Genomic DNA, 19,730 nt, shown 5'->3' with positions numbered 1-19,730 from the left:
AGACTAGAATAAACTACACAATTAATTCCGCGAAGACGAATCTACATTTTTTTAAAACAATAGAAAGAGTTTGGCACCATATAAGAAGGAAACTTTATAAAAAACAGTATCCATTGTTATCTAATATCAGGGTCGTAAGAAAGGGGAATCCACCTTTGACGCCCCTCAACTCAAAAGGCATGAAAAAAAGATAATAACAGGATCAGCCCAGCCGAAAAAAAAGGTGAGAATTGGGGGATCAAAGACAAATCAGCAAGTTGCACGTCATCGCATCATTAAAAGGGCCCCGTTCCTGGTGGGAAAGACGGGGCAAGATTGTTGCGCCGGCATTGCCCGGCGCTGCCGGTCAATAGAATGCAGAGAGAACGGGGATCACGAGAAAAGGGTGGGCGCGTGAAGATGAGACCATCTAGGACAAGTGGAAGGCGCCTTGGCCTTCCTTGATAGCAACAGAAAGTCGGTTCTTCAGATCTTTGAGACTGCTGTAGTCAGGGAGCTTGAGATAGTTCACACAGGTCATGACACTAGGCAGGTAATCATCGGGTGTGTATGGGGGCTCGCTCGGACGGCACACGACCGTAAAGATGGGGGTAAGACTTTTGAAGCCTGGGAAAATATGTTAGCTTGGATCTGTTAAGAGTCGTATGGTCGAGAAGACAACACTTACCACCGATGGGGAGTTTGGGGCTACCAGTAACAAATTGAAGGAAATCGCGGCGCTGCTGATTATCCATTTCGCTCATGGTCTGGAGAAGGTTCCGAACGCTCCTGCTGTCCATATTGAACCCGTGGTCCGCCTTGATAGAGTCCATCAGAGTCTCGATGGACCAGTCTTCCTCGGCCTGTCCGAAAAGCATAACGAGTTCATTGGGCGTGAAAGCACGAAGAGCGGTGAATGGGAACACCTGAGAGAACCCAGTACGGAAAGCCTCGACTTGATGGCGAACACCGCTGCCCAGGGTCATATCAATCACTCGTTCGACATATTGATCAACGTTGTCAATAGTCAAAGACACATCAGAACCGCCTGGGACTAGATCGATCGACGGGTAACCGGGTAACGTGAAATCCAGGCTCAAGTCCTCAACACGGACACCATCTACCACAATGTTTTGAATTGCCTTGAACTTGTCCTGCTGGGAGAGGGTGCGGTCCTCTTGAATTGCGATCTTTGCCTTGACGAATTGCTTGAGCATGCCTAGGGATTTGGCTAAGCCTTCATCTACAGCCTTGATTGTTCCCAGAGACGGTGCGACCGAGGACAGTGTGTCAGCAATGCGGAAAAATGCTGGATTAAAGGAAACGTCGATAATTCTCGAGTCAAGCATAGAGCGAGCGACAAACTTTCCAAGAACCTTGAAAATGTTCAGCTGTTTCTTGCCAGCGTCCGATGACGCTTGTTCCTCGCTCATTGGAGCCGGGAAAAGACCGCGTTTTCCGAAAGCATAGTCAGGAGAGGAAGTGCCGTCAGTGTCACGCCAAATCTTGAGCTTCTTTTTGGAGAACTCCTTTGAGACAGTGGAGTAAAACTCAAGAGTGGGACCCAGTCCAGTTCCAACTTCTTCAAAATACTCCACTTCAAGAACGCTTGGAGAGGACCCGTAAAGCTCCATGACCTTCATAGCAGACTCTAAGATGCGGGCTCGAGAAATTCGCACCTTTTGGCGCTGCAGTCGGCCAAGGAATGGCCGATCATCACGGCGCATATCACGTCGACTATCCTCAGCACTTTGTGAGTTTTGCCACCTAGTCATAGCTCGAGAGTAGCCGAATGCTGTTGACTGCAGGAAGAGGTGTCTCGTCTCGAATGGGAACAAGAACGAGAATAGCCGGGCCAGGTCTTCGCTCCAACTTGGAAGGCAGCTACTTGCCACGATCAATGGCTCCTCTAATTGGCGGTTCACTTTGGCAGTGAGCTTTGTATTGATAAACTGGGCCAACGGCTCCGGGGTGATGTTGGCATGTTCGCGAGCGTCCATCAGTATGTCATCGATTGTTGCATTCATCTCATGCAGAACACGAAGAAGACGCAGGATTGATGCTGTCGTAGCATCTTTGCTCAGAGAAGAAGGCATTTCCAGGCCATCAGCGCTGGAGGAAGCTTCTTGTCCAGAAGCAGCAAGGCTGGAGGGCTCCGGAGGCGGTGGACCAGGAACACGCCTGTAGGTAACAGTATGAACGGCAGACCAGACGTTCTTGACCTTGGCCTCGTTGATATGCTCCCGATTGTGATGAACAGCACGGTAAACGGTAGTATCGCTGGGGATTGGTTTGCCATCGACACAGAACTCAATGTGCCAATCCTGAGGGATTGAAGCCATAGCTGCCGCGTAGGATGAGAATGGACGCCCAGCAGTGGCCAGTGAGCTTTGCGGAGTAGGGGCAGGACCCGGGGTCGACGAAGAAGGCTTAGATGACGGGGTAGAGTGCGACGGCGTACCCACTCGAGTACCGTCCTCCTTTCGAGCCGTGACCTTGCCGGAGGAGGCGACCTCCATATTTACGGCGGTCGGATCATGCACGTTGTCATCTTCTAGATCATCATCGAGGTCATCGACAATTGCATTGAGCTCTTCATCCTCCTCCGCATCCTCGGCGTCTTCGTCTTCGTCATCGGTGATCTGTCTCTCATCGGCACACTCTAGGGGTTCGTCATCTTGCTCATCATCCTCCTGTTGGAATGGCTGGTGACGTCGAGTTTCTTGGGCCGCCTGAGTATTATTGCTTTCGGGGTCCTCAGTCGTATTTCCTCGAGCTCCTGCGTTGCGAGTTTGTCGGTTGCCAGCTGATGGGGTCCTTGTTTCTGAGGTGAGTTGGTCCCGCATGCGTGCTGCCTGCGCAATCTGGGAGAGGATCGAATCCCGGGTACGAGACTGCCGCGGTCGATCTGACACAGCGATTCGCGGCTGAAGGAAATCATCCAGGGCCTTGAACGTAGCAATAGCGTGAATCGACACCATGAGGTTTTTGTAAGGGCGAGGAACGTCAGTTCCATCCTCGGCAACAAGCTTCAACCTAAGCTGTTTTCCAAGCATGTATGTGGCATTGGTGCGAGTATTTTCTAGAGAATTATGGCTCACGGTAAGGACCTCGAAATGCTCAGTCCGGCTGAGCAAATCTTGGAGCTTCCGAATCAAGACACTGAACGGTGTAGTTGCGGTGCTCTGGCTCTGTGCCTTCTCCGAGATTGTTGCGCCCATGAAGGCCTGCAAGAAGGCAGACCGTGCATACTTAATACACGGGGCCTTAAAGTCAGTCAGAACTTCGAGAAGAACATCAATAATTCCCGAGTTCAAGAGTTCAGAACTGGTTATGCTCTCCAGCGCATCTCCGTCAAAGTACGAAGCCAGGGTTTTGAAAAGAGGAAGTCCATTCTTGTCCCCTTGCGGAGAATAACACTTGCGAATCTTGATCGCCAAGGATTGAAGATCATTGAGGATCTTCTGGGCTTCATTTCGCACAGATTCCCCATGCCCCGATTCGTAGAGTTGAAGGAAAGCTTGAGCATCGCGAATAACAAGGTCATTCAAAGCATTATCCAGCTTCGCCAAGGATTGATGACCAGAAATGGATGAGGTCTCTGATTCCGAGAGATCATCGTTATCTTCATCGCCATCATCCTCATCCTCATTATCCAGGTCCTCGTCCGAATCCTCGTTCTTGTTATTACTGCCCGGTGCATCCTCGGTGTCCATGTCGACATCAGATGATTCGGCCGGGCCCTTGTTTCCACTGCTTGTCCGGTGATTCTCTTCGTCAATAGAGGGTTTTCCCTCAGCTAGCTTGTCAATTTCAGAGATAACACCCTCGCGGTGAAATTGATGCTGGTAGACGTGTTCTAGGCGTTGGAATAACAGCTCAGCGCATCGAAGAGCCAAAGAGACTAGAGATGGATGATCCTTTTGTGAGAGAATAGAGGCCAGGTATGAGGCATATGGGACTGTACGCAGAGCATCTTCAATTAAGCTTGGCTCAAGAATATGAAGCATTTTCAAGTGCGCAATGAGAACTTTCTGGCGAACGTGGAGGTTGACTGTACTCGAGTATGCGTCGGTCAAGGTGGGAAACAAGATTGTTGCAAATCGCTTGAGTTCGGGTTTGCAGTCTTCCAATAAGGCCCGTCTCTCGGCGGGGTTCTCTTTCACCTTCGTAGGTTTCAAGCCGATAGACATACTGCTATCAAAGTACGAGCTGAGAAGATTATCAGCCCGAGATGCCTCGCGATTGGGAGCACCTGGTAGCAGCTCGCAAATGACATTTAGTGCCTCAAACACTTGCTCGCGAGGTCGGTGAATCAGTGCTTGCATGACGAGAACGCTGTCCATCTTGACAGCCGTGCTTTCGACGTCCTCCGGCGGAGATACACCGGTTAAGATCTGGTAAAGGGTATCGACAACGTCCATCTTCAGGAGCTCAATGGACAAGCGAGGGCTGGCCTTGCAGACAATTGCCAGCACACGTAGGAATTGAGTGTGAATGTGAGAACCGATCAGGTTGGTAGTACCTGGTAGCAAAAGACGAAGAACTGCCTTGAGCATGGCAGGCTCGATCAATTCCTCCAAGTTGTGAGGGCGATATTTGAAACTTTCCACGATGCGCGAGACACAGAGACATCCTTGTTCAACCACTTTGGGGTCATTGCTGGATAGGACATTCAACAAAGTCGGCATTACATCCCTAACGACGGGGAAAGAGTCATGGGGAAGGTTGCGGCAACAGTTTGCGGCAGTCGTAACGGCAGTGCGCTGAGTGCTTGTAGGAAAGAAGTCCAAGTATGTTAAGCATGCCGTCAGGCCTCCCTCTCGCACGATCGAAGCCGGGAAATCTACTGAGATTTTGGCCAGTGTCTAGTCAAGCGTTCGTCAGTATCAAACACGTAATGTAGGTGTAAAAATGCACAAGATATGAACGGAAAGATACGACATACGCTGAGAGCTTGTTCGGCGAGATCGATAAACTGAATGTCCAAAAGCTTTTGGCACAGGATTGGAACAGCACCTCCATAAACCACGTTGGCCACAGACCCTCGAAGAGCCTCCATTAGGTTGGCAAGGCAGCGGCAGGCAAGCAGCATGATTTCCGCGTTCTCTTCGCCGAACTGGTTGGGCTGCATCAAGGTGACCAGCTCCTTCACGTATGGGTCAGGAGAAAACTGGCCGGAAAGATTGTCTTCGTTGGAGACGAGTAAGAGGTCTGACAGCTCTTGGAGGGCGATCAATTGCACAGAGGGGTTGTCTTTCTGTCTCAGATTACAGAGCATATCTCGAAGCCGCGAGGACATGCCGGACATCATGCCGGTGAGAGCACGGAGTGTACTTTGCAGGCCCATAGCACCTCGGCCACCAAAAAGGCTGCTATGGAAAGAATCCAAATCCTCATCGTCAAACGCTGAAGGGTTGGTTCCATCATTGCTATCGCCTGCAGGAGACCCTTCCTGCTCCTCTCGGTTATCTGGCTCTTCCACATCCTCCTCTGCATCTCGCATTACGACATCGGGGTTCGATTTCGCGGAACGCTTCTTTTGCCGCCGTGGCGGTGGAGACTGTGTGCTAGCAAGTCGATCTAGATGAAGGAATTATGTCAACAAAGGGAATACATGTATAACTCGACATCCTAACGTACCATTTCGGCCAGACTTCCGCCTCGAGGGAGGCGGTGGAGTGGTGGATTTTGAATCCTCGGATGGACGGGAGGATGGTCTAATAACGGCAAAGGGAATTAGTTTTGTGGGTATGTGATCTGTTAAATCTACTCACCCGGGTTGTGACATGACTGAGCGACGGGCGCCTCGACGGGAAGCAGGGGCAGCAGGGGCAGCAGAAGGTGGCTGAGGTGCTGCAGTTCGCTGTCGCTTCGATCGTCGTGGGGGCGAAGGAGCCGTAGATGGGTTTGGTGCGTCTTGCTGTGGATCTCGACGTGTCGGTGCTTTGCGTTTCCGAGAAGCCGGGCCAGCAGTGGGATTTGACGGACCGGAGTCAGTGGAAGGAGGGTCTGTAGCAAGCCTAGCAGCTGATCGAGTGATTCTGGAAGACATGATGAGAAACTTGTTTGTTTGACGTGACTATGGAATTAAGAAGGAACGCAAAGGAGAGGAAGAGAGAAAAAAGCACTGTGATAGCGGGGAAAAAAGGACGTGTAGCAGGATTCTGAGGGATAATAGAGGATGAAAGAGTGAGGGCTTGGTGTTTAGATATGAAGATTCCCCGCAGCCCGAATGACGTTGGGGGACGTGATTCTGGGGTGTACGGATTGAAGACGAAGTAATCAAGATGAAGGATGCAACCGTTTCTCTTCCCTTTGAAGGGTGCCTGAGGATTGCATAGGCAGAATCACGACGAGCACAATTGGGGGCGGTGGAAGAAGAGGTCAAGGCGAAGGAAATTGGGAGGGAAGTACCTCAGGGCAGAAGAGGTGGCAGCTCCTGCGGGGGAGACGGAATAATCCTCGAGAGGGTCCTGACGGTTGGCGGGCCTTTGCCTGGCCATAAGTTACCGGGTCAGGGGTCGGGCTAGTGTAGATAGACGTTGACACCGTTTCAACCCGCCATCCGCACACCTTTTGCGAGTTGGCTGAGAAGCGGGTGAATGGGCGATATGGGGGGGGAACTTGGGGACCGGCGGTAGATGCGTTGGGGCTATAAGGACGAACCAGCAGATAACTAAAACGAAAGTTGGAATATACCCAATAGAAAGACGAATTTTGATGAAAAAGAAGATGGGGTGAAGTTTAGGGGGTTGGGGGGGAAGAAGGAAAAGAGGAGGCAAGTTCGTGGTTTGTGACGATTGGATTCGGAGAGCGTCAGGCGGCGGAAGTGCAACATTCGTGATGAGATAAGACAACTTGTGGTAGCCACAACCTTGCAACATTGGTATTCCGTCTGAAGCACGGGCTTAAGACCTATTATCTCCATGCACCTATTTCATCTATCCATCTCTAATCAGTCCGGATGTTCTATAATTGTGGCTCTTGTTCTTTCCAAGAGGCATACAGTGACGTTTCATTAGTTTGAAACTACCTCTAGACCGCTCTATATACCGCCTTATATATCTAGCTTATAATTGCCAATACACAGCACGCAATTTATTTCAGTAGCACGATAAGTAGAACATACTGTACAACACAGGCTTTATATGCTTATATAAATTCATTGCTGAGATTTCCATGGTATAATTCAGAACATTACCGATATCGATGGATGGTGTAATACGACATAGTACCTACTGAGTTGAATTAGCTATAGGTTTGGAACAGCAGACAATATGGCAGAATGTTATCGAATGAGTGGGGCACAATTCAAACTCATAGAACGCCACTGTAAGTTGGCTAGAGAAGGCGTACGTAAAAAAGGCAAATCATACGTAGTAATGTCATTGACTATGAACTCAGGTAATATATACATATATTGCTTTGATCGATTCTCAGGATCACCTTGTGAAAGGCAACATTGTGGAGTTGACCACACAAAGTATATCTTACACGTAAGACTATGACAATAGCCTCTCCCCGTTAGCTCGTACTATTGCGGGCCGGCGGATCGCGACCGGAGACAGACCGATAGATTGACTCACCGAGACCTTAATAATCAAACGTGGTTACCTATTCAGACTACGATGTTCAGGATGATTTTCTTTCTTTACATTCCGCGGCCCAGTGTTTTCCGCCTCCCGTTCGCCCCCGCGTTTCTTTCCAGAGTTCACGGAAACGTAGTTAAAAACTTCGTTCCCCCACTTTCCCCGAACTCATAACGCCCCCCTCTTTCCCCTCCAACTACCTCGGATCAACGACTCGCTACTACCCCATATATCAACCATATCAACCACATTTTCATCCAGCGATGGCCACCGAAATGGTTGGAGGCCAGAGTGACGATGTTCATCAGGTTCCAGCCCACATCCCTCCGGCCCCAATGGACGACTACATGTTTCCGGATCTGCGCCTCAAGCGCAAGATGACCGACCCGGAGAAGACGCCGCTTTTGCTGGTCGCTTGTGGCTCATTCTCCCCGATCACCTACCTCCACTTGCGAATGTTTGAGATGGCTGCCGACTACGTCAAATTCAGTACCGAATTCGAACTCCTTGGTGGCTATCTATCGCCCGTGTCAGACTCTTATCGCAAGGCGGGTCTCGCCAGCGCAGAAGATCGGTAATTATTTCTTGCCTCGCCTCACAGATCAGGAGAATGCTAATGTGGGGGATAATAGAGTAGCAATGTGTCAACTAGCGGTGGATCAAACCTCCGACTGGCTGATGGTGGATACGTGGGAGCCAACTCAGAAAGAGTACCAGCCGACCGCCGTCGTCCTGGATCATTTTGACCATGAGATCAACACTGTTCGCGGCGGTGTTGAAGCTGCTGATGGAACCCGCAAGCCCGTTCGCATTGCCCTGTTGGCAGGTGCCGATCTGATTCACACAATGTCCACCCCGGGCGTCTGGAGTGAAAAGGATTTAGATCATATTCTTGGCAAATATGGCGTAAGTCACATCCGAAAGTCTGCCATCAGAAAGGTTACTAATATTCTTCAAAGTCTTTCATTGTGGAACGCAGTGGCACCGATATTGACGAGGCTCTGGCCAGCTTACAGCCTTGGAAGGACAACATCTACGTCATTCAACAGCTTATCCAAAACGATGTCAGTAGCACCAAGATCCGTCTCTTCTTGCGACGTGAGATGAGTGTCCGATATCTTATCCCTGTCCCTGTCATCCATTATATTGAGCAACATCACCTCTATGAAGATGATGGTACCGCCAACGAAAAGGGCAAGGAAAGACAGGAAGCTGGCAAGTCAGGTTGATGTGGCTTCAGGCAACCCCTAAAGACGCGAGGCCATGACGACAAACTACTACGACCCTGATACGATACCCCCTTTTGTGCTGTCTCTACCTTGAATATGGAGTTTAAATTCGATCTGAATCACCTGGCAGGGTATGGGTTTTCCCCAGTAGTCTTGGTTCGCCCATCCTACCCGGGCCCGTATCAGCTTGGTCTGTCCAAGTACCCTCCGGCGCTGTACGAGAGTGAGACGATTTAATGGTTATTTGGCGTTAAGAAGGCTTGTACCGAGCCGGTTGGATTTTTTGTTTTTTTGACTATGCTTTATCTGTGTCCAGTCTGAATCCAGTGCAGCCTTGTTCTTCATTGGCTTCGATGGACCAGAATCAGGCGTTTGTACATAATAGCGCTGCATTTTCTGATCCGGTCTGTATATATGAAAGTTATCATAGACCTCTAGCTCTAGACTTAGCAAAGAGGATCTCGCAAGAATTAAAACTGATTCTCTACGCAAATATTACAGCACAGCACGAATTATAGCACATTATAACCCCGGAGTTTGTCGGAATTACTGCATCGGGAAATGGATCGACCAGCTTATGCACCATCATCACATTAGATGACACCATCTCGGAAGTAAGGTATGCAGGTCATCATGCATGCTTAACGAACTTAATTAGAAAATTGCAATGTGTTACCTAGAACCTTGGAGTGTATGAAGTAAAAGAGGAGCGAGATCCTTGGATCAGCTAAGTCCGATCGACCGATCTCTTTCATCCCGCCTGTTATCTTCCGTTATCGACGCTTTTGATCTTGGCCCTCCACATTTTCCCGGCCTTGTCCCAGGCCTCCTAGGAGGAGCACTAGCTTATATTCCTTTCACTCCTCCCCATGCTTTATGACTCCATTCCAATCTCCTCGCCTTCCATGGCCCCTCACCACGCCATGCCCACGCCGCCTTGGCCACTCACTCCTCCCGACGTCTCAGGGCCCCCACCAACAGTCGCTAAAGATGTTTCCTCCATTGTAACCGCAATTCATGTCATGTCCACTGAGCGCGCTGCGCTTGAGCATCTTGAACGACTGTATCAGACAGATTCTCGAGCGCAGCAAGAACTTGCGCGTGCGGTGGATCAAATTGCGCGCAGTGTACGCGATGGCGGCAAATTGGTGATTTGCGGGGTGGGCAAAAGCGGCAAAATCGGGCGCAAGATCGAGGCAACTATGAACAGCCTTGGTATATACTCTGCATTCTTACATCCGACCGAAGCCTTGCATGGTGATCTGGGATTGGTCCGGCCGGTAAGCCATATATTGCCTGCCGCGTGGTTCTGCATCGTATTCCTCGAGATGCAGCCTGATTGATTATCGGGGAAATTTAGATTTTCTTACTGATTGGTTGGTTTGCTCTTTGATTTAGAATGATACATTGCTTCTCATATCGTTCTCTGGTCGCTCACCTGAGCTACTATCTATGCTCCCGCATATCCCCGCTTCGGTCCCTATTATCGCTTTGACCTCGCATACAGACCCATTGGCATGTCCACTTCTATCTTTGCATGGGCCTTTGGGCTCGGGAATTCTTCTACCGGCTCCAATTCATGAGGGCGAAGAAGCATCTCTGGGCGTTAGCGCTCCTACATCATCTACGACCGTGGCCTTGTGTCTGGGAGATGCTTTGGCCATTGCGACGGCACGAAAGCTACACACTGCGCCAGGCAAGGGACCTGCAGATGTGTTTCGAAGCCATCATCCTGGAGGTGCAATTGGAGCCGCAACTGCAGCCGCAGCTATGGCGGAGACCCCATGGACGACTCCATCCAGTGCTGTGTCAACGACAACGTTCGATTCCCCATCCTCATCTATATCTTTACAATGGGAGGACCTGAATAGCAGCGCATCCATTCCGCCCTTTACACTCCAACCCCCACCAGAGCATGGCCTAATCCCTTCAAATATACTCGTTCCTCTTAATCAAATCCCCACCGTGGCATCGGCCACAGCAAAAGGCCCCGGCGACATTCGATTACTTGATATCCTTTTAGCGGCCATTCAGCACCCTAATGCGAAATCATGGGTATTCCTTTCGCCAACTGAGATCGCTCCGCCTCGCATGATTCGGTCTCTTCTGTCCCGGCAGACTGACGTGGACCTGTGCGTGTCTGAGGCTATCGCTAAAGACCCCGAACAGCCACTCACCGTGGCCCGGGCCGAATGGTGTCTAGTGCCAGAATCAACCCCGCTAGCTGAGCTGCGGCGGTTGGTCTCCACATCCCGAGGTGGATCAACCCCTATAGCTGTTATTGCTGTGATGAAAGATATCACCAATCCTAGCAGCTGTGTAGGGGTGGTAGAAGCAGAGGATCTTTGGGGTGAATAATATGGGATCATACAACTTACCTTTTTTTGCTGCATATATTTTTCTAGCATGTCTACTGGATTTCCCATCTCATCGTCTGCAAACTTTTGACCATGTTGCGTTTGTCTTCCGCTTTCTGAATATACCTACTCAGAGGTTACCCAGATAGCAGGTTACCTGGTGAAAATGCATAATCGCGCCCCAAACCTCAGCGGGCTTTTCTACTCTTCCCAAAGGTTCACAATTAAAAGAGTTGTAGCCATTTATGATAATACAAAGATACAAAAGACAACAATGCAAGATGTATAATACACACAATCCACGGATATGGCCCCACTCAAGCCTTGATAGGCTTGATGCCCTTGTGGATAGCCGCAATACCACCAGTCAAATTCTCATAGCCACGTCCAGGAATCATAAATCCAGCCTTTTGAATCATACCCTTGAACTCCTCCTGACTAGGGAACTGCTCGATACTCTCAACAAGGTACTGGTAGCTATCCCGATCGCCAGCAACAAGCTGTCCAATGAGTGGGATAGCACTGAAGTTCCAGCGCTTGTAAACCGCATCAAAGACAGGGTTATCAACCTTGCTGAACTCCATGCAAGCAAACACACCACCAGGCTTAAGCACACGGTACGCCTCGTTCAGTGCAGCTTGCTTATCCGTGAAGTTACGGATTCCAAAGACGACAGTGTACAGATCAATCGAATTGGACGGGATATGCGGCATGGACTGGGCGTTTGCCTCGATGAACGACAACCGGGGTGTGTTGTAGTAGGGTGTATCGATAGACCGCTTGCGACCTTCGGCCAGCATATCGGCGTTGATATCGCTGATCGTCACGCGGGTCTCGATATCGTGGTTGACGTTCGTGGCGTGATCGAGCATGCGGAAAGCAATATCGCCGGTCCCGCCGGCGATGTCCAGGATGTTCCAGCCCTTTTGGGTGGGGTTATTAATGCGGGCGCTGAGGGGAGATCCGGGGTTTAGGGATCGGACAAAATGGTCCTTCCAGATGCGGTGGATTCCCAGGGACATCAGGTCGTTCATTGTGTCGTAGGAGGAGGCGACGGAGCTGAAGACTGCGCCGACTGTTCCGGGGAGATTGGTTAGCTTCTGTTATGGCTCCCAATGGGCGAAAGAATGTGTTGTTCTCGTTCAAATGGGCTTAAGGAAGGCTTACCTCGCGACTCCTTGGATGACTCGGGCACATTGGTGAAGCCGAAGTGTGTCATGCGCTCTTGGTCCTGCTTGCTTTGATCCTGGGCGGCGCGGGTGCAGGAGAAGCAGCGGTAGGGGGTTGCGGGCTGGAAGGCACGGCGCTTAGCGCTGTAGTGCAGAGCGCGCCAGGCGGAGCGGGTCGACATGGTCGACATTGTTGGAAGGATTTGGGGATGGGATAGCGAGGATGGGGATGATAGCTGGAGATGGTCCCGACAACTTTTCCGCAAGAGAAAATCGAGACCCACTCGGTTTCCCCCTAACCGTAATCCCGCACCCAATCAGATTGCGTATTTTGCGAGCCGCCCAGTAGAGCATGGGTACACCTACGATTACACTTGTGATGATCTTGGGGTTCGATTATTTTGGCGGGATTTACGGGCATACTGGAGTTAGAGGCAAGACAGTCCTATCTCCAGGGGCTTTACAGCCGAAATAATGGATATATAAATGAGATCGGTGTCGGTCCTCTAATTGTATATTTCCAACAGTTCATCTGAATCACAACAAGGATACACTCGAATATCGGGAACTTCTTTCATACCTTCCGTCTCACTACGTATAAGCCGACCCTTTATACCATCATCTTCAAAGATTGCAATGGCACCAAACCAGCTATCCCACTGCTGCATTACAGGCTCCCTACATGAGGGTGAAGCCAAAGGAGAACTCAAAGACATCCACAATAGTCCGTCCAACCCCAAGCCATACCTTCAGCACTAGAAGCCCCTACAAATGCCACATCAAGATACCAAACTAACTAAGAAACAGTTTCAACCTACATCGTCTATCCACCAGACAAATCCACCAAAAAAGCCATTCTCATAATTACAGACGTAATCGGCCACAAGTTCATCAACGCCCAGCTCATCGCCGACGAGTTCGCCGCAAAGGGCTACTTCGTCGTCATGCCAGACATGTTCAACGAAGACTCGGTACCCCTCAACCGACCAGAGGGGTTCAACATCATGGATTGGGTAAAAAACCACTCACCCCTCCAGACAGAGCCTATTATCAACACGGTGCTCAAAGAGATGCGTGAGAAACTGGGATGCCAGCGAATTGGAGGTGTGGGATACTGTTTTGGTGGGAAATATGTTTGTCGGTATCTTAGGCCTGGGCAGTTAGATGTTGGGTATATTGCGCACCCGACTATGTTGGAGGGGGAGGAGTTGAGAGGTATTCAAGGGCCGTTGAGTATTGCGGCTGCTGGTGAGTGTTTATTTCCTGATAGAACAGAATCTTCTTGCAAGAGACACTGGTGCTGATAATTTCTTGTAGTTCGGGATTTTGTCTTCGTTACAGCCAAGCGCCATGAGAGCGAGGAGATCTTGGACAACTTGGAGGTCCCTCATCAGATCAACCTGTTTTCTGAGGTGGAACATGGATTCGCTGTTCGTTGTGATCTTTGTAAGCCTCGTCAGAAATTTGCCAAAGAGCAAGCTTTTAATCAGGCTGTTGCTTGGTTTCATCACTATCTTTAGGAGCACTGAGATTGAGAGTCTAAGTCTTAATTGAGGAAGTTTGATTGTATGTCTTGCAAGAGATCAGCCTGATAATAGGTACATTCACGGATGATTGGCATTATTTAAGATGATTTAAATCACATATTAGATACATTAATTTCCTTACTTGACTATTAGTTGCAGACATCATTCAAAGGCCAATGGCAAAAAGCCCTCAGAATGAGAATTATCCAATGGCCACGGCCAGCCTGCCAGCAGTTCCGGTGGCAATTGGAATTGCATCATCTGTTTTTCCACCGGTCCTGTCGTACCCATCGGTTGTGCTGCAGCTGTATACTGCACTGGGGAAGGCACGGGCTTTACGTCGACCGGGATAGAAGTACCATTTGGCGCATTCATTAGTGGGGGAATGGCCGAGGGATTGACTAATCGTGAAGTGCGCATGTAGCCATCTATCCTATCGACCTGAGACCGGAGACGTTCGCTGGCGCCGGCTGCTCGGTGGAGACCAACTTCGAGGCGGTGGAGCAGGCTGGCCATGTCGAGGCTTCAAGGAGAATTAGTGCTGCACAGTGTCTGCTAAAGGGACTGATGACTCACAGTAAGGTACGGACGCGTTGGTATGAGACGTCTGATAGACTGCCTTCCATGACTGAACCGAGAATGTATCCAATTCCTCCCAAGTGATGGAGCTGAGAATTCATTAGTATTGGAGCGTGATGCACTAAAGAGACTGAGCATACCAAAGGAGAGCTGATGGCCCTCAAATACTCCACTGGCACCTTCGAAAACACACTCAGCAGCTCACCAGCAACATCACACTTCCTATCTACCCCAACCTCCTCAGACGACAGAAGGACCATTCGGAGAAGCTGCAAAGTCGCCTGGATGTTTGCAGATTGAAAACCGAAGAGGTCGTGACTCTCATCGCCGGTGGTAGGCGGCGTTTCTCGAAATTGTGCGGGTAATGCAGCATACATAGAAAGCACCCGCTCCATGACCGTTGGTTCCGACATGGATGCCGGGCTGAAAAGAGACCACACCTCTTGGGTTCCATTAGCGGAGGACATCTTGCGTCGGGTGCCGTCAACGACGTGTTCAAGAATGCGATAGAGATCAGTCGTGAAATTCCATCCATGCATCCATGATACGGGTTGCCGTGAGACAATAGGGACCTGGCCCTGCCTGAGGGAGGCTTCTTGGGATGCGGGGTGTATGCCGTAGCCGTGGTGGGTAATGAATTCGTCGTCTACCTCACTAGGGTATCGAACGAGAGAATGGGCTTCCCGGTATCGAATCACGCCTCCCCATACAATCGTGGAGTAAATATCCAGGGTATATATAGACCAGAACTGTTCCTGTTAGTTAAGAGCTATTAGGGATTTCAAGGTTCCTCAATACGTACCAATCTTCGTCGTTCTTCAATCTCGATGGTACTGATGTCTTTCGGCCAGAGCTTCTCATCATGAAATCCCTCCATTGTCGTTAATGTATGATACATTCCGGAGTATTTCTGCATGTTTTTAATTTGGCCGTTTTGAATGCTAGCGATCGCAAGTATTGCACAAGCACGCATATAATTGAAACCCTTTGCGGCTGCAAGGTCCCGAGGAAGTGAGTCTTTTGCTGCAGCATAGAATGCCTCTGAAGGCGGTTCTGACAGCTCTTCCCGATGCCATCGGTTGGTGTACAATGCTCCATCGCGAGCGCGTCCCGACACCAATGAGCAGACTGCCATTGTTGAGGCAAAAAGACTCTGACTCAGAAGATGCTCCTGGTTGTTTATACTTTCTATAAATGATTGTTTATGAAACAATGGAAATCTGAAGCCAAAGTGATTAGTCAAAAGTCAACGGTGAAGGGGTCAAAAGTCTAGACCTACATTGGGTAAACAATCTCGAAGTACACTTGCACGAGATTGCGAATCTGTTGGTCACAAGAAATGGCAAATGCCTTCCAAGAATTGCGCAGTGCGCCATCATCATCGTAACCTTCAGCTGTCGACCATCCAGTGTTAAAAGAAGACCATGGGTCTCCTGTCAATGATGGGCGTGATACAGATTCAGCATGCATCGAGCCCCTAGAGCCAGACGAGCCAGACGTCCTCTCCAGTAGGTTCCCGCGACCCATTGGAGCTGGTTGGTCGGCAACCGGCCTTGCGATTGGAGTATCGCGGGAACTCACCCTCGTACCAGCTTTAACGCCACGGCGTTTAGCCGGGCGATCAAACGTGCAAGGGACATCAAAATCCACACAATTCTGGCATCGACCCAGTGGATCTTCGCTACTGCCGCATTTGATGCTGCGCCTATTGCAGAAGTCGCCTGCACATTCCCTGTTAGTTTTCTCCGATACCTCAAACCCGGGTCCCGCCAACCGAAGTGGAGAACTTGCGCTTGGTAGCGTGGGGGTCACTTACAGGCCTTAGAGACACGCTGAAGTTTTCGCGGTTTCTGCGACATTCATGTGGGATCCTTGGCGTTTAACCGTGTGTACTGTGTCTTGTCAATCAAGCCGGGGGATTCGAGATCGGGCCTCCGGACGGATCTCGGTAAAGTCTAAGCTGAAGATTGTGGGTCGCGTGGTCGGTTGTAAAAAAGACTGAGATGGTGAAAGGGAAAAAGGTCACTTAATTATCAGGAGTTTAACCGGTTCCCTTTCAATTTTCCTGGAATTCATCAATTATTGGAAAAGAAGTCGAGCCTCCAACTCTGCTTGGGGTATGCTGACTCATCAGCATGTCATGGACTTTCTGGCCCCGACAAATCACCGTCGGCGTGTTTACATTTTCTGGATTCCGATGACGGAGGCCCTTACCTAGAAACATCCTCTAATTGAACGACAGTTTGCGTCTTAAGGAGGCTAGACAGATCGCATAATATGTATGTCCAGACATCAAGGGGTATTCTAATATTATGTAATGACTCTAATGAAACATGCTCTGCATAGATGAGTGCCGAAGAAAAATAAAGGGAATACATACTCATGTGGGACTCAGGTGAAGAATCCCGAGATCAGACGATCTAATAAATGCCATATATGCACGAAATAATATCTTCTAACTGCCTTAGACGGGTGGAAGGTCTAGTGGTTTATCGGAGGTCACTTCAGTCCTGTCTGTATCGTAGGTTTCGCTCCCGGCGACCCCATGCTCCGCAAGGATATCGCCGTGGATTTTGTAGGCCTGTTCCATCTTCCAATGAAATGGGCTGGAAGTTGAGAAAAGCGCTTCAATGGATTCTAGCGAGCGATTGCGGGTTTCGGGGTAGACTTTTGTAGCGCGTCAGTTTAACTGATTGAGAGTAGCCATGAAAAAGACTTACAAAGGTACACAATAGGGACCCAAAGTAAATTTAGGCCCGCAAAAAGGAAGTACGTCCGACTCTAAAGGGAAGCCTTAGCATTATTAGGGAGTGGACGAGTGTGAGTAAACCTACTGTCAGAGTGCCGAACATGATTGGGTTGACAAGGGTGGTCATGCCCACGCCAATGGCCCAACCTGTAATTCCAAAGCCATTGCCCTGAGCTCGTAGCTCACTAGGAAAAATCTCGGTTGGAATCAGGAAGGCCACAGTACCCCAGGTAGCAGCATAACTAACACAAACTGGTCAGTCATGTACTCAAAAAGGTGTGATGGCGACTTGGCGACTTACCCCAGATTGAATAGAAAAAGCATTGTCACTGCGCCTGGGGCATACTGGGTCGCTTTTTCAGGATGATGACGCGAACCCTCGAAAATAGCACCAGCCTAAGTAATTAGTCTCTGGGGATCCTGCCATATTGGTGATACGTATTGGGAATACATACAATTAAATTAACGGCAAACAGCATTAGAGCTCCACCCATTAAACAAGCTCGCCGGCCCAACCGGTCGATAATCTGAGCGCTGATGATAGTACCGATGATGCCGATTGTGTTGATGCCTCCGGCAAGACCATCTTGCTTGATGTCACTGTAACCGGCCTGCTTCAGCAAAACGGGAGAATACGCAGTGACCGCCTGAGATTAAATAGCTTAGCACCGGAAAAAACTGTTTGTGCATCTTCCTTACCGTAATTCCGGTCCACGAGGCCATGATTTGAAGCCAGACACATAGCCATGCTCGTCGGCTTAAATTTGTACCTGGCCTTCCACCCTTCCCTAAAAGGATTTTTGCAAACTGAACGGGAGAACTAGGTTGTTTATGCCGAGCCGTGGTAACAATCTCCAGGTATTCCCGTTCAATTTGTTCAGGGGCTGTGCCCTGGCGAATACGAACCAAAAGCTCGCGTGCTTCTTCCGACCGACCCACCGAGGCTAAATAGCGGGGGCTATCAGGCAACATTTTGATGAACAAGGCTAGAACAAGAGCCGGGAGGCATTGGAAGGCAAGCAGAAACCGCCATCGCACGTCCGAATACCCGTTGTTCACAAAGGCAAGTCCAAACGAGATCCAGTATGCGAGAGATATTCCAAGATCTGAGAGGCGGATTAGCCATCCACCATACGGGAATGCCTCAGTCGTAACCACAATGCACATACAATTTGCAATAAACACATAACCGAGGAAACCGCCTCGGTGGTTGGCAGACGAAATCTCCGAAATTAAGACAGGGGTGATACCGGTCAAGGCTATGAAGAGTTAGCACTAGACCTCCGAACGGGTCTCACTAGTGCACACTAGCAGGGATACCGTACCACCTGTGCCAATCCCTGTCACCACTCGGGCACAGATCATAAAATTGGAGTTCTGAGCTGCAGCTTGCAGTGCGCCACCAACTAGAGCAAACAGAGACCCGGCTAACAGGCCATTGATACGACCAATGCGATCTGCAAGCCATCCGCCTGCGAAGCAACCAAAGATTGCGCCCAGGTAGTAGACACTCACAATCCCACCTTCATGAGTGGTGTTTGTGATCGTCCCATCAAGCTTCCCAATCCCTACTGTGGTGATATACGTTGGCGAAGCATTGACCCCACCCATGACACCCTGGTCATAGCCCTCGAAGAAGATCGAGATAAGCGAGAAGGTGTGGATAGCTAGGTTTAGCTGCCGCGGGGAAAGCCGCTTCCACGCAGTAGTGTACCCCATCGCGTAATTGTGGGATGTCAGTGCGCCCAATAAAAGCAGCACGATGCAAAAGCTAATCCTATGGGTCCCAGCCCCAGTATGGAGTGGTGGCGCGTCGGAACAGGGATGGTGCCAAGGGCGCGACCGCGACTCTGGAGAAGCGCGGGGAGGAACCACATTCGAGGTGCGTAGCCATTTTACCCGAATTTTCTTGTTCCGCTGATTTGACCAGACAAACCTATTAGGCGTTTTGCCGATTGCCCCGTGGAGCGGGTCATCATTGACCATTCAATGTACCTAGATCGAAATTAAGAATCGTAGATTGTTTGGAATCGTTTAAGTATCTGGGTCCATTGGTATCTACGTTGCATCATAAGCTATAGTTCGATGGACCGATCGGATTGTTCCAATCTCTGTTCTCTGTCCTAAACTCTAGTTTCTTTCTTTCATTCCATGTACCTTTCAGCCTTTTTCAGGCTACTTTTAGAATATTCAAGGAACTATTTGCGTTGATTATTGATCGTGGCGCCCCTATCTCGATGATGCCAAAGCCCACACCCCTTTCACTCCCGTTTGTCTCTTATTATTGGCCATTCACAGCGCGTCGAAGCTTCCCTTCGACTACTCAATTATTCGCGATAATTATGGCCTTAATCACCGAGGAATGATACTAACCCAATCCAGCAAGCTATTCTTAGCCTCGGTTCTGTCGCTGACCATCGGCGTGCCAATCATCATTGATCCCTACGTGGTCGTGCATGAACGGTGTATTGAACAAGTTCTGAGCGGATATATATAAAGCCATACATCCTCCGAGCACGTTAGAGTCCACCTTGCAACCTTGCAACCTTG

General features: G+C 49.7%; 7 protein-coding genes across 7 annotated transcripts; 3 read left to right on the top strand and 4 right to left on the bottom strand.

Annotated features, from left to right (window-relative positions):
• Positions 1-240: 240 nt before the first annotated feature.
• Positions 241-6,115, bottom strand: N7503_010448 (HECT-type E3 ubiquitin transferase UFD4). Its single transcript, XM_057069994.1, has 5 exons — positions 5,757-6,115; positions 5,623-5,699; positions 4,928-5,562; positions 668-4,847; positions 241-606 (listed from the first exon to the last, which is right to left on the bottom strand). Exons 1-5 carry the CDS (start codon positions 6,032-6,034, stop codon positions 410-412), a joined length of 5,367 nt encoding a protein of 1,788 aa, XP_056916605.1. The 5' UTR covers positions 6,035-6,115; the 3' UTR covers positions 241-409.
• Positions 6,116-7,834: 1,719 nt separating this feature from the next.
• Positions 7,835-8,800, top strand: N7503_010447 (nicotinamide/nicotinic acid mononucleotide adenylyltransferase; the record flags this gene model as incomplete). Its single annotated transcript, XM_057069993.1, has 3 exons — positions 7,835-8,145; positions 8,204-8,477; positions 8,531-8,800. 3 exons carry the CDS (start codon positions 7,835-7,837, stop codon positions 8,798-8,800), a joined length of 855 nt encoding a protein of 284 aa, XP_056916604.1.
• Positions 8,801-9,520: 720 nt separating this feature from the next.
• N7503_010446 (Sugar isomerase (SIS)) lies at positions 9,521-11,158 on the top strand (the record flags this gene model as incomplete). Its single annotated transcript, XM_057069992.1, has 2 exons — positions 9,521-10,080; positions 10,199-11,158. Exons 1-2 carry the CDS (start codon positions 9,670-9,672, stop codon positions 11,156-11,158), a joined length of 1,371 nt encoding a protein of 456 aa, XP_056916603.1. The 5' UTR covers positions 9,521-9,669.
• A 316-nt stretch (positions 11,159-11,474) lies between these two features.
• Positions 11,475-12,517, bottom strand: N7503_010445 (class I SAM-dependent methyltransferase; the record flags this gene model as incomplete). Its single annotated transcript, XM_057069991.1, has 2 exons — positions 11,475-12,232; positions 12,325-12,517. The coding sequence occupies 2 exons, from the start codon at positions 12,515-12,517 to the stop codon at positions 11,475-11,477; spliced, it is 951 nt and encodes a 316-aa protein (XP_056916602.1).
• A 445-nt stretch (positions 12,518-12,962) lies between these two features.
• On the top strand, positions 12,963-13,846 carry N7503_010444 (uncharacterized protein; the record flags this gene model as incomplete). The annotated part of the gene is made up of 3 exons (XM_057069990.1): positions 12,963-13,050; positions 13,134-13,574; positions 13,644-13,846. 3 exons carry the CDS (start codon positions 12,963-12,965, stop codon positions 13,844-13,846), a joined length of 732 nt encoding a protein of 243 aa, XP_056916601.1.
• Positions 13,847-14,008: 162 nt separating this feature from the next.
• N7503_010443 (uncharacterized protein) lies at positions 14,009-16,497 on the bottom strand. The gene is made up of 6 exons (XM_057069989.1): positions 16,248-16,497; positions 15,711-16,152; positions 15,234-15,651; positions 14,572-15,180; positions 14,429-14,520; positions 14,009-14,375 (listed from the first exon to the last, which is right to left on the bottom strand). Exons 1-6 carry the CDS (start codon positions 16,288-16,290, stop codon positions 14,015-14,017), a joined length of 1,965 nt encoding a protein of 654 aa, XP_056916600.1. The 5' UTR covers positions 16,291-16,497; the 3' UTR covers positions 14,009-14,014.
• A 398-nt stretch (positions 16,498-16,895) lies between these two features.
• Positions 16,896-18,899, bottom strand: N7503_010442 (uncharacterized protein; the record flags this gene model as incomplete). The annotated part of the gene is made up of 8 exons (XM_057069988.1): positions 16,896-17,098; positions 17,152-17,212; positions 17,266-17,422; positions 17,482-17,576; positions 17,636-17,827; positions 17,880-18,286; positions 18,350-18,439; positions 18,506-18,899. 8 exons carry the CDS (start codon positions 18,897-18,899, stop codon positions 16,896-16,898), a joined length of 1,599 nt encoding a protein of 532 aa, XP_056916599.1.
• Between the last annotated feature and the right edge of the window lie 831 nt (positions 18,900-19,730).

This window comes from Penicillium pulvis (assembly GCF_028828015.1).
Source record: "Penicillium pulvis strain IBT 33274 chromosome Unknown scaffold_8_segment0_segment0, whole genome shotgun sequence".
In the NCBI taxonomy this organism is placed as follows: Eukaryota; Fungi; Ascomycota; class Eurotiomycetes; order Eurotiales; family Aspergillaceae; genus Penicillium; species Penicillium pulvis.
This window is presented reverse-complemented; position numbering and strand designations above follow the sequence as displayed.

Bases quoted from the DNA above. Each gene is read 5' to 3' on its own strand.
- N7503_010443 (XM_057069989.1), bottom strand. From the start codon at position 16,290: ATGTCGCAGAAACCGCGAAAACTTCAGCGTGTCTCTAAGGCCT. The intron at 15,652-15,710 runs GTAGGTCTAGAC...CTTTGGCTTCAG, and splicing joins TTCGAGATTGTTTACCCAAT to ATTTCCATTGTTTCATAAAC. The intron at 14,521-14,571 runs GTATGCTCAGTC...ATGAATTCTCAG, and splicing joins GGGCCATCAGCTCTCCTTTG to CTCCATCACTTGGGAGGAAT.
- N7503_010448 (XM_057069994.1), bottom strand. From the start codon at position 6,034: ATGTCTTCCAGAATCACTCGATCAGCTGCTAGGCTTGCTACAGACCCT. The intron at 5,563-5,622 runs GTACGTTAGGAT...TCCTTCATCTAG, and splicing joins GCGGAAGTCTGGCCGAAATG to ATCGACTTGCTAGCACACAG. The intron at 607-667 runs GTAAGTGTTGTC...ATATTTTCCCAG, and splicing joins CCCCAAACTCCCCATCGGTG to GCTTCAAAAGTCTTACCCCC.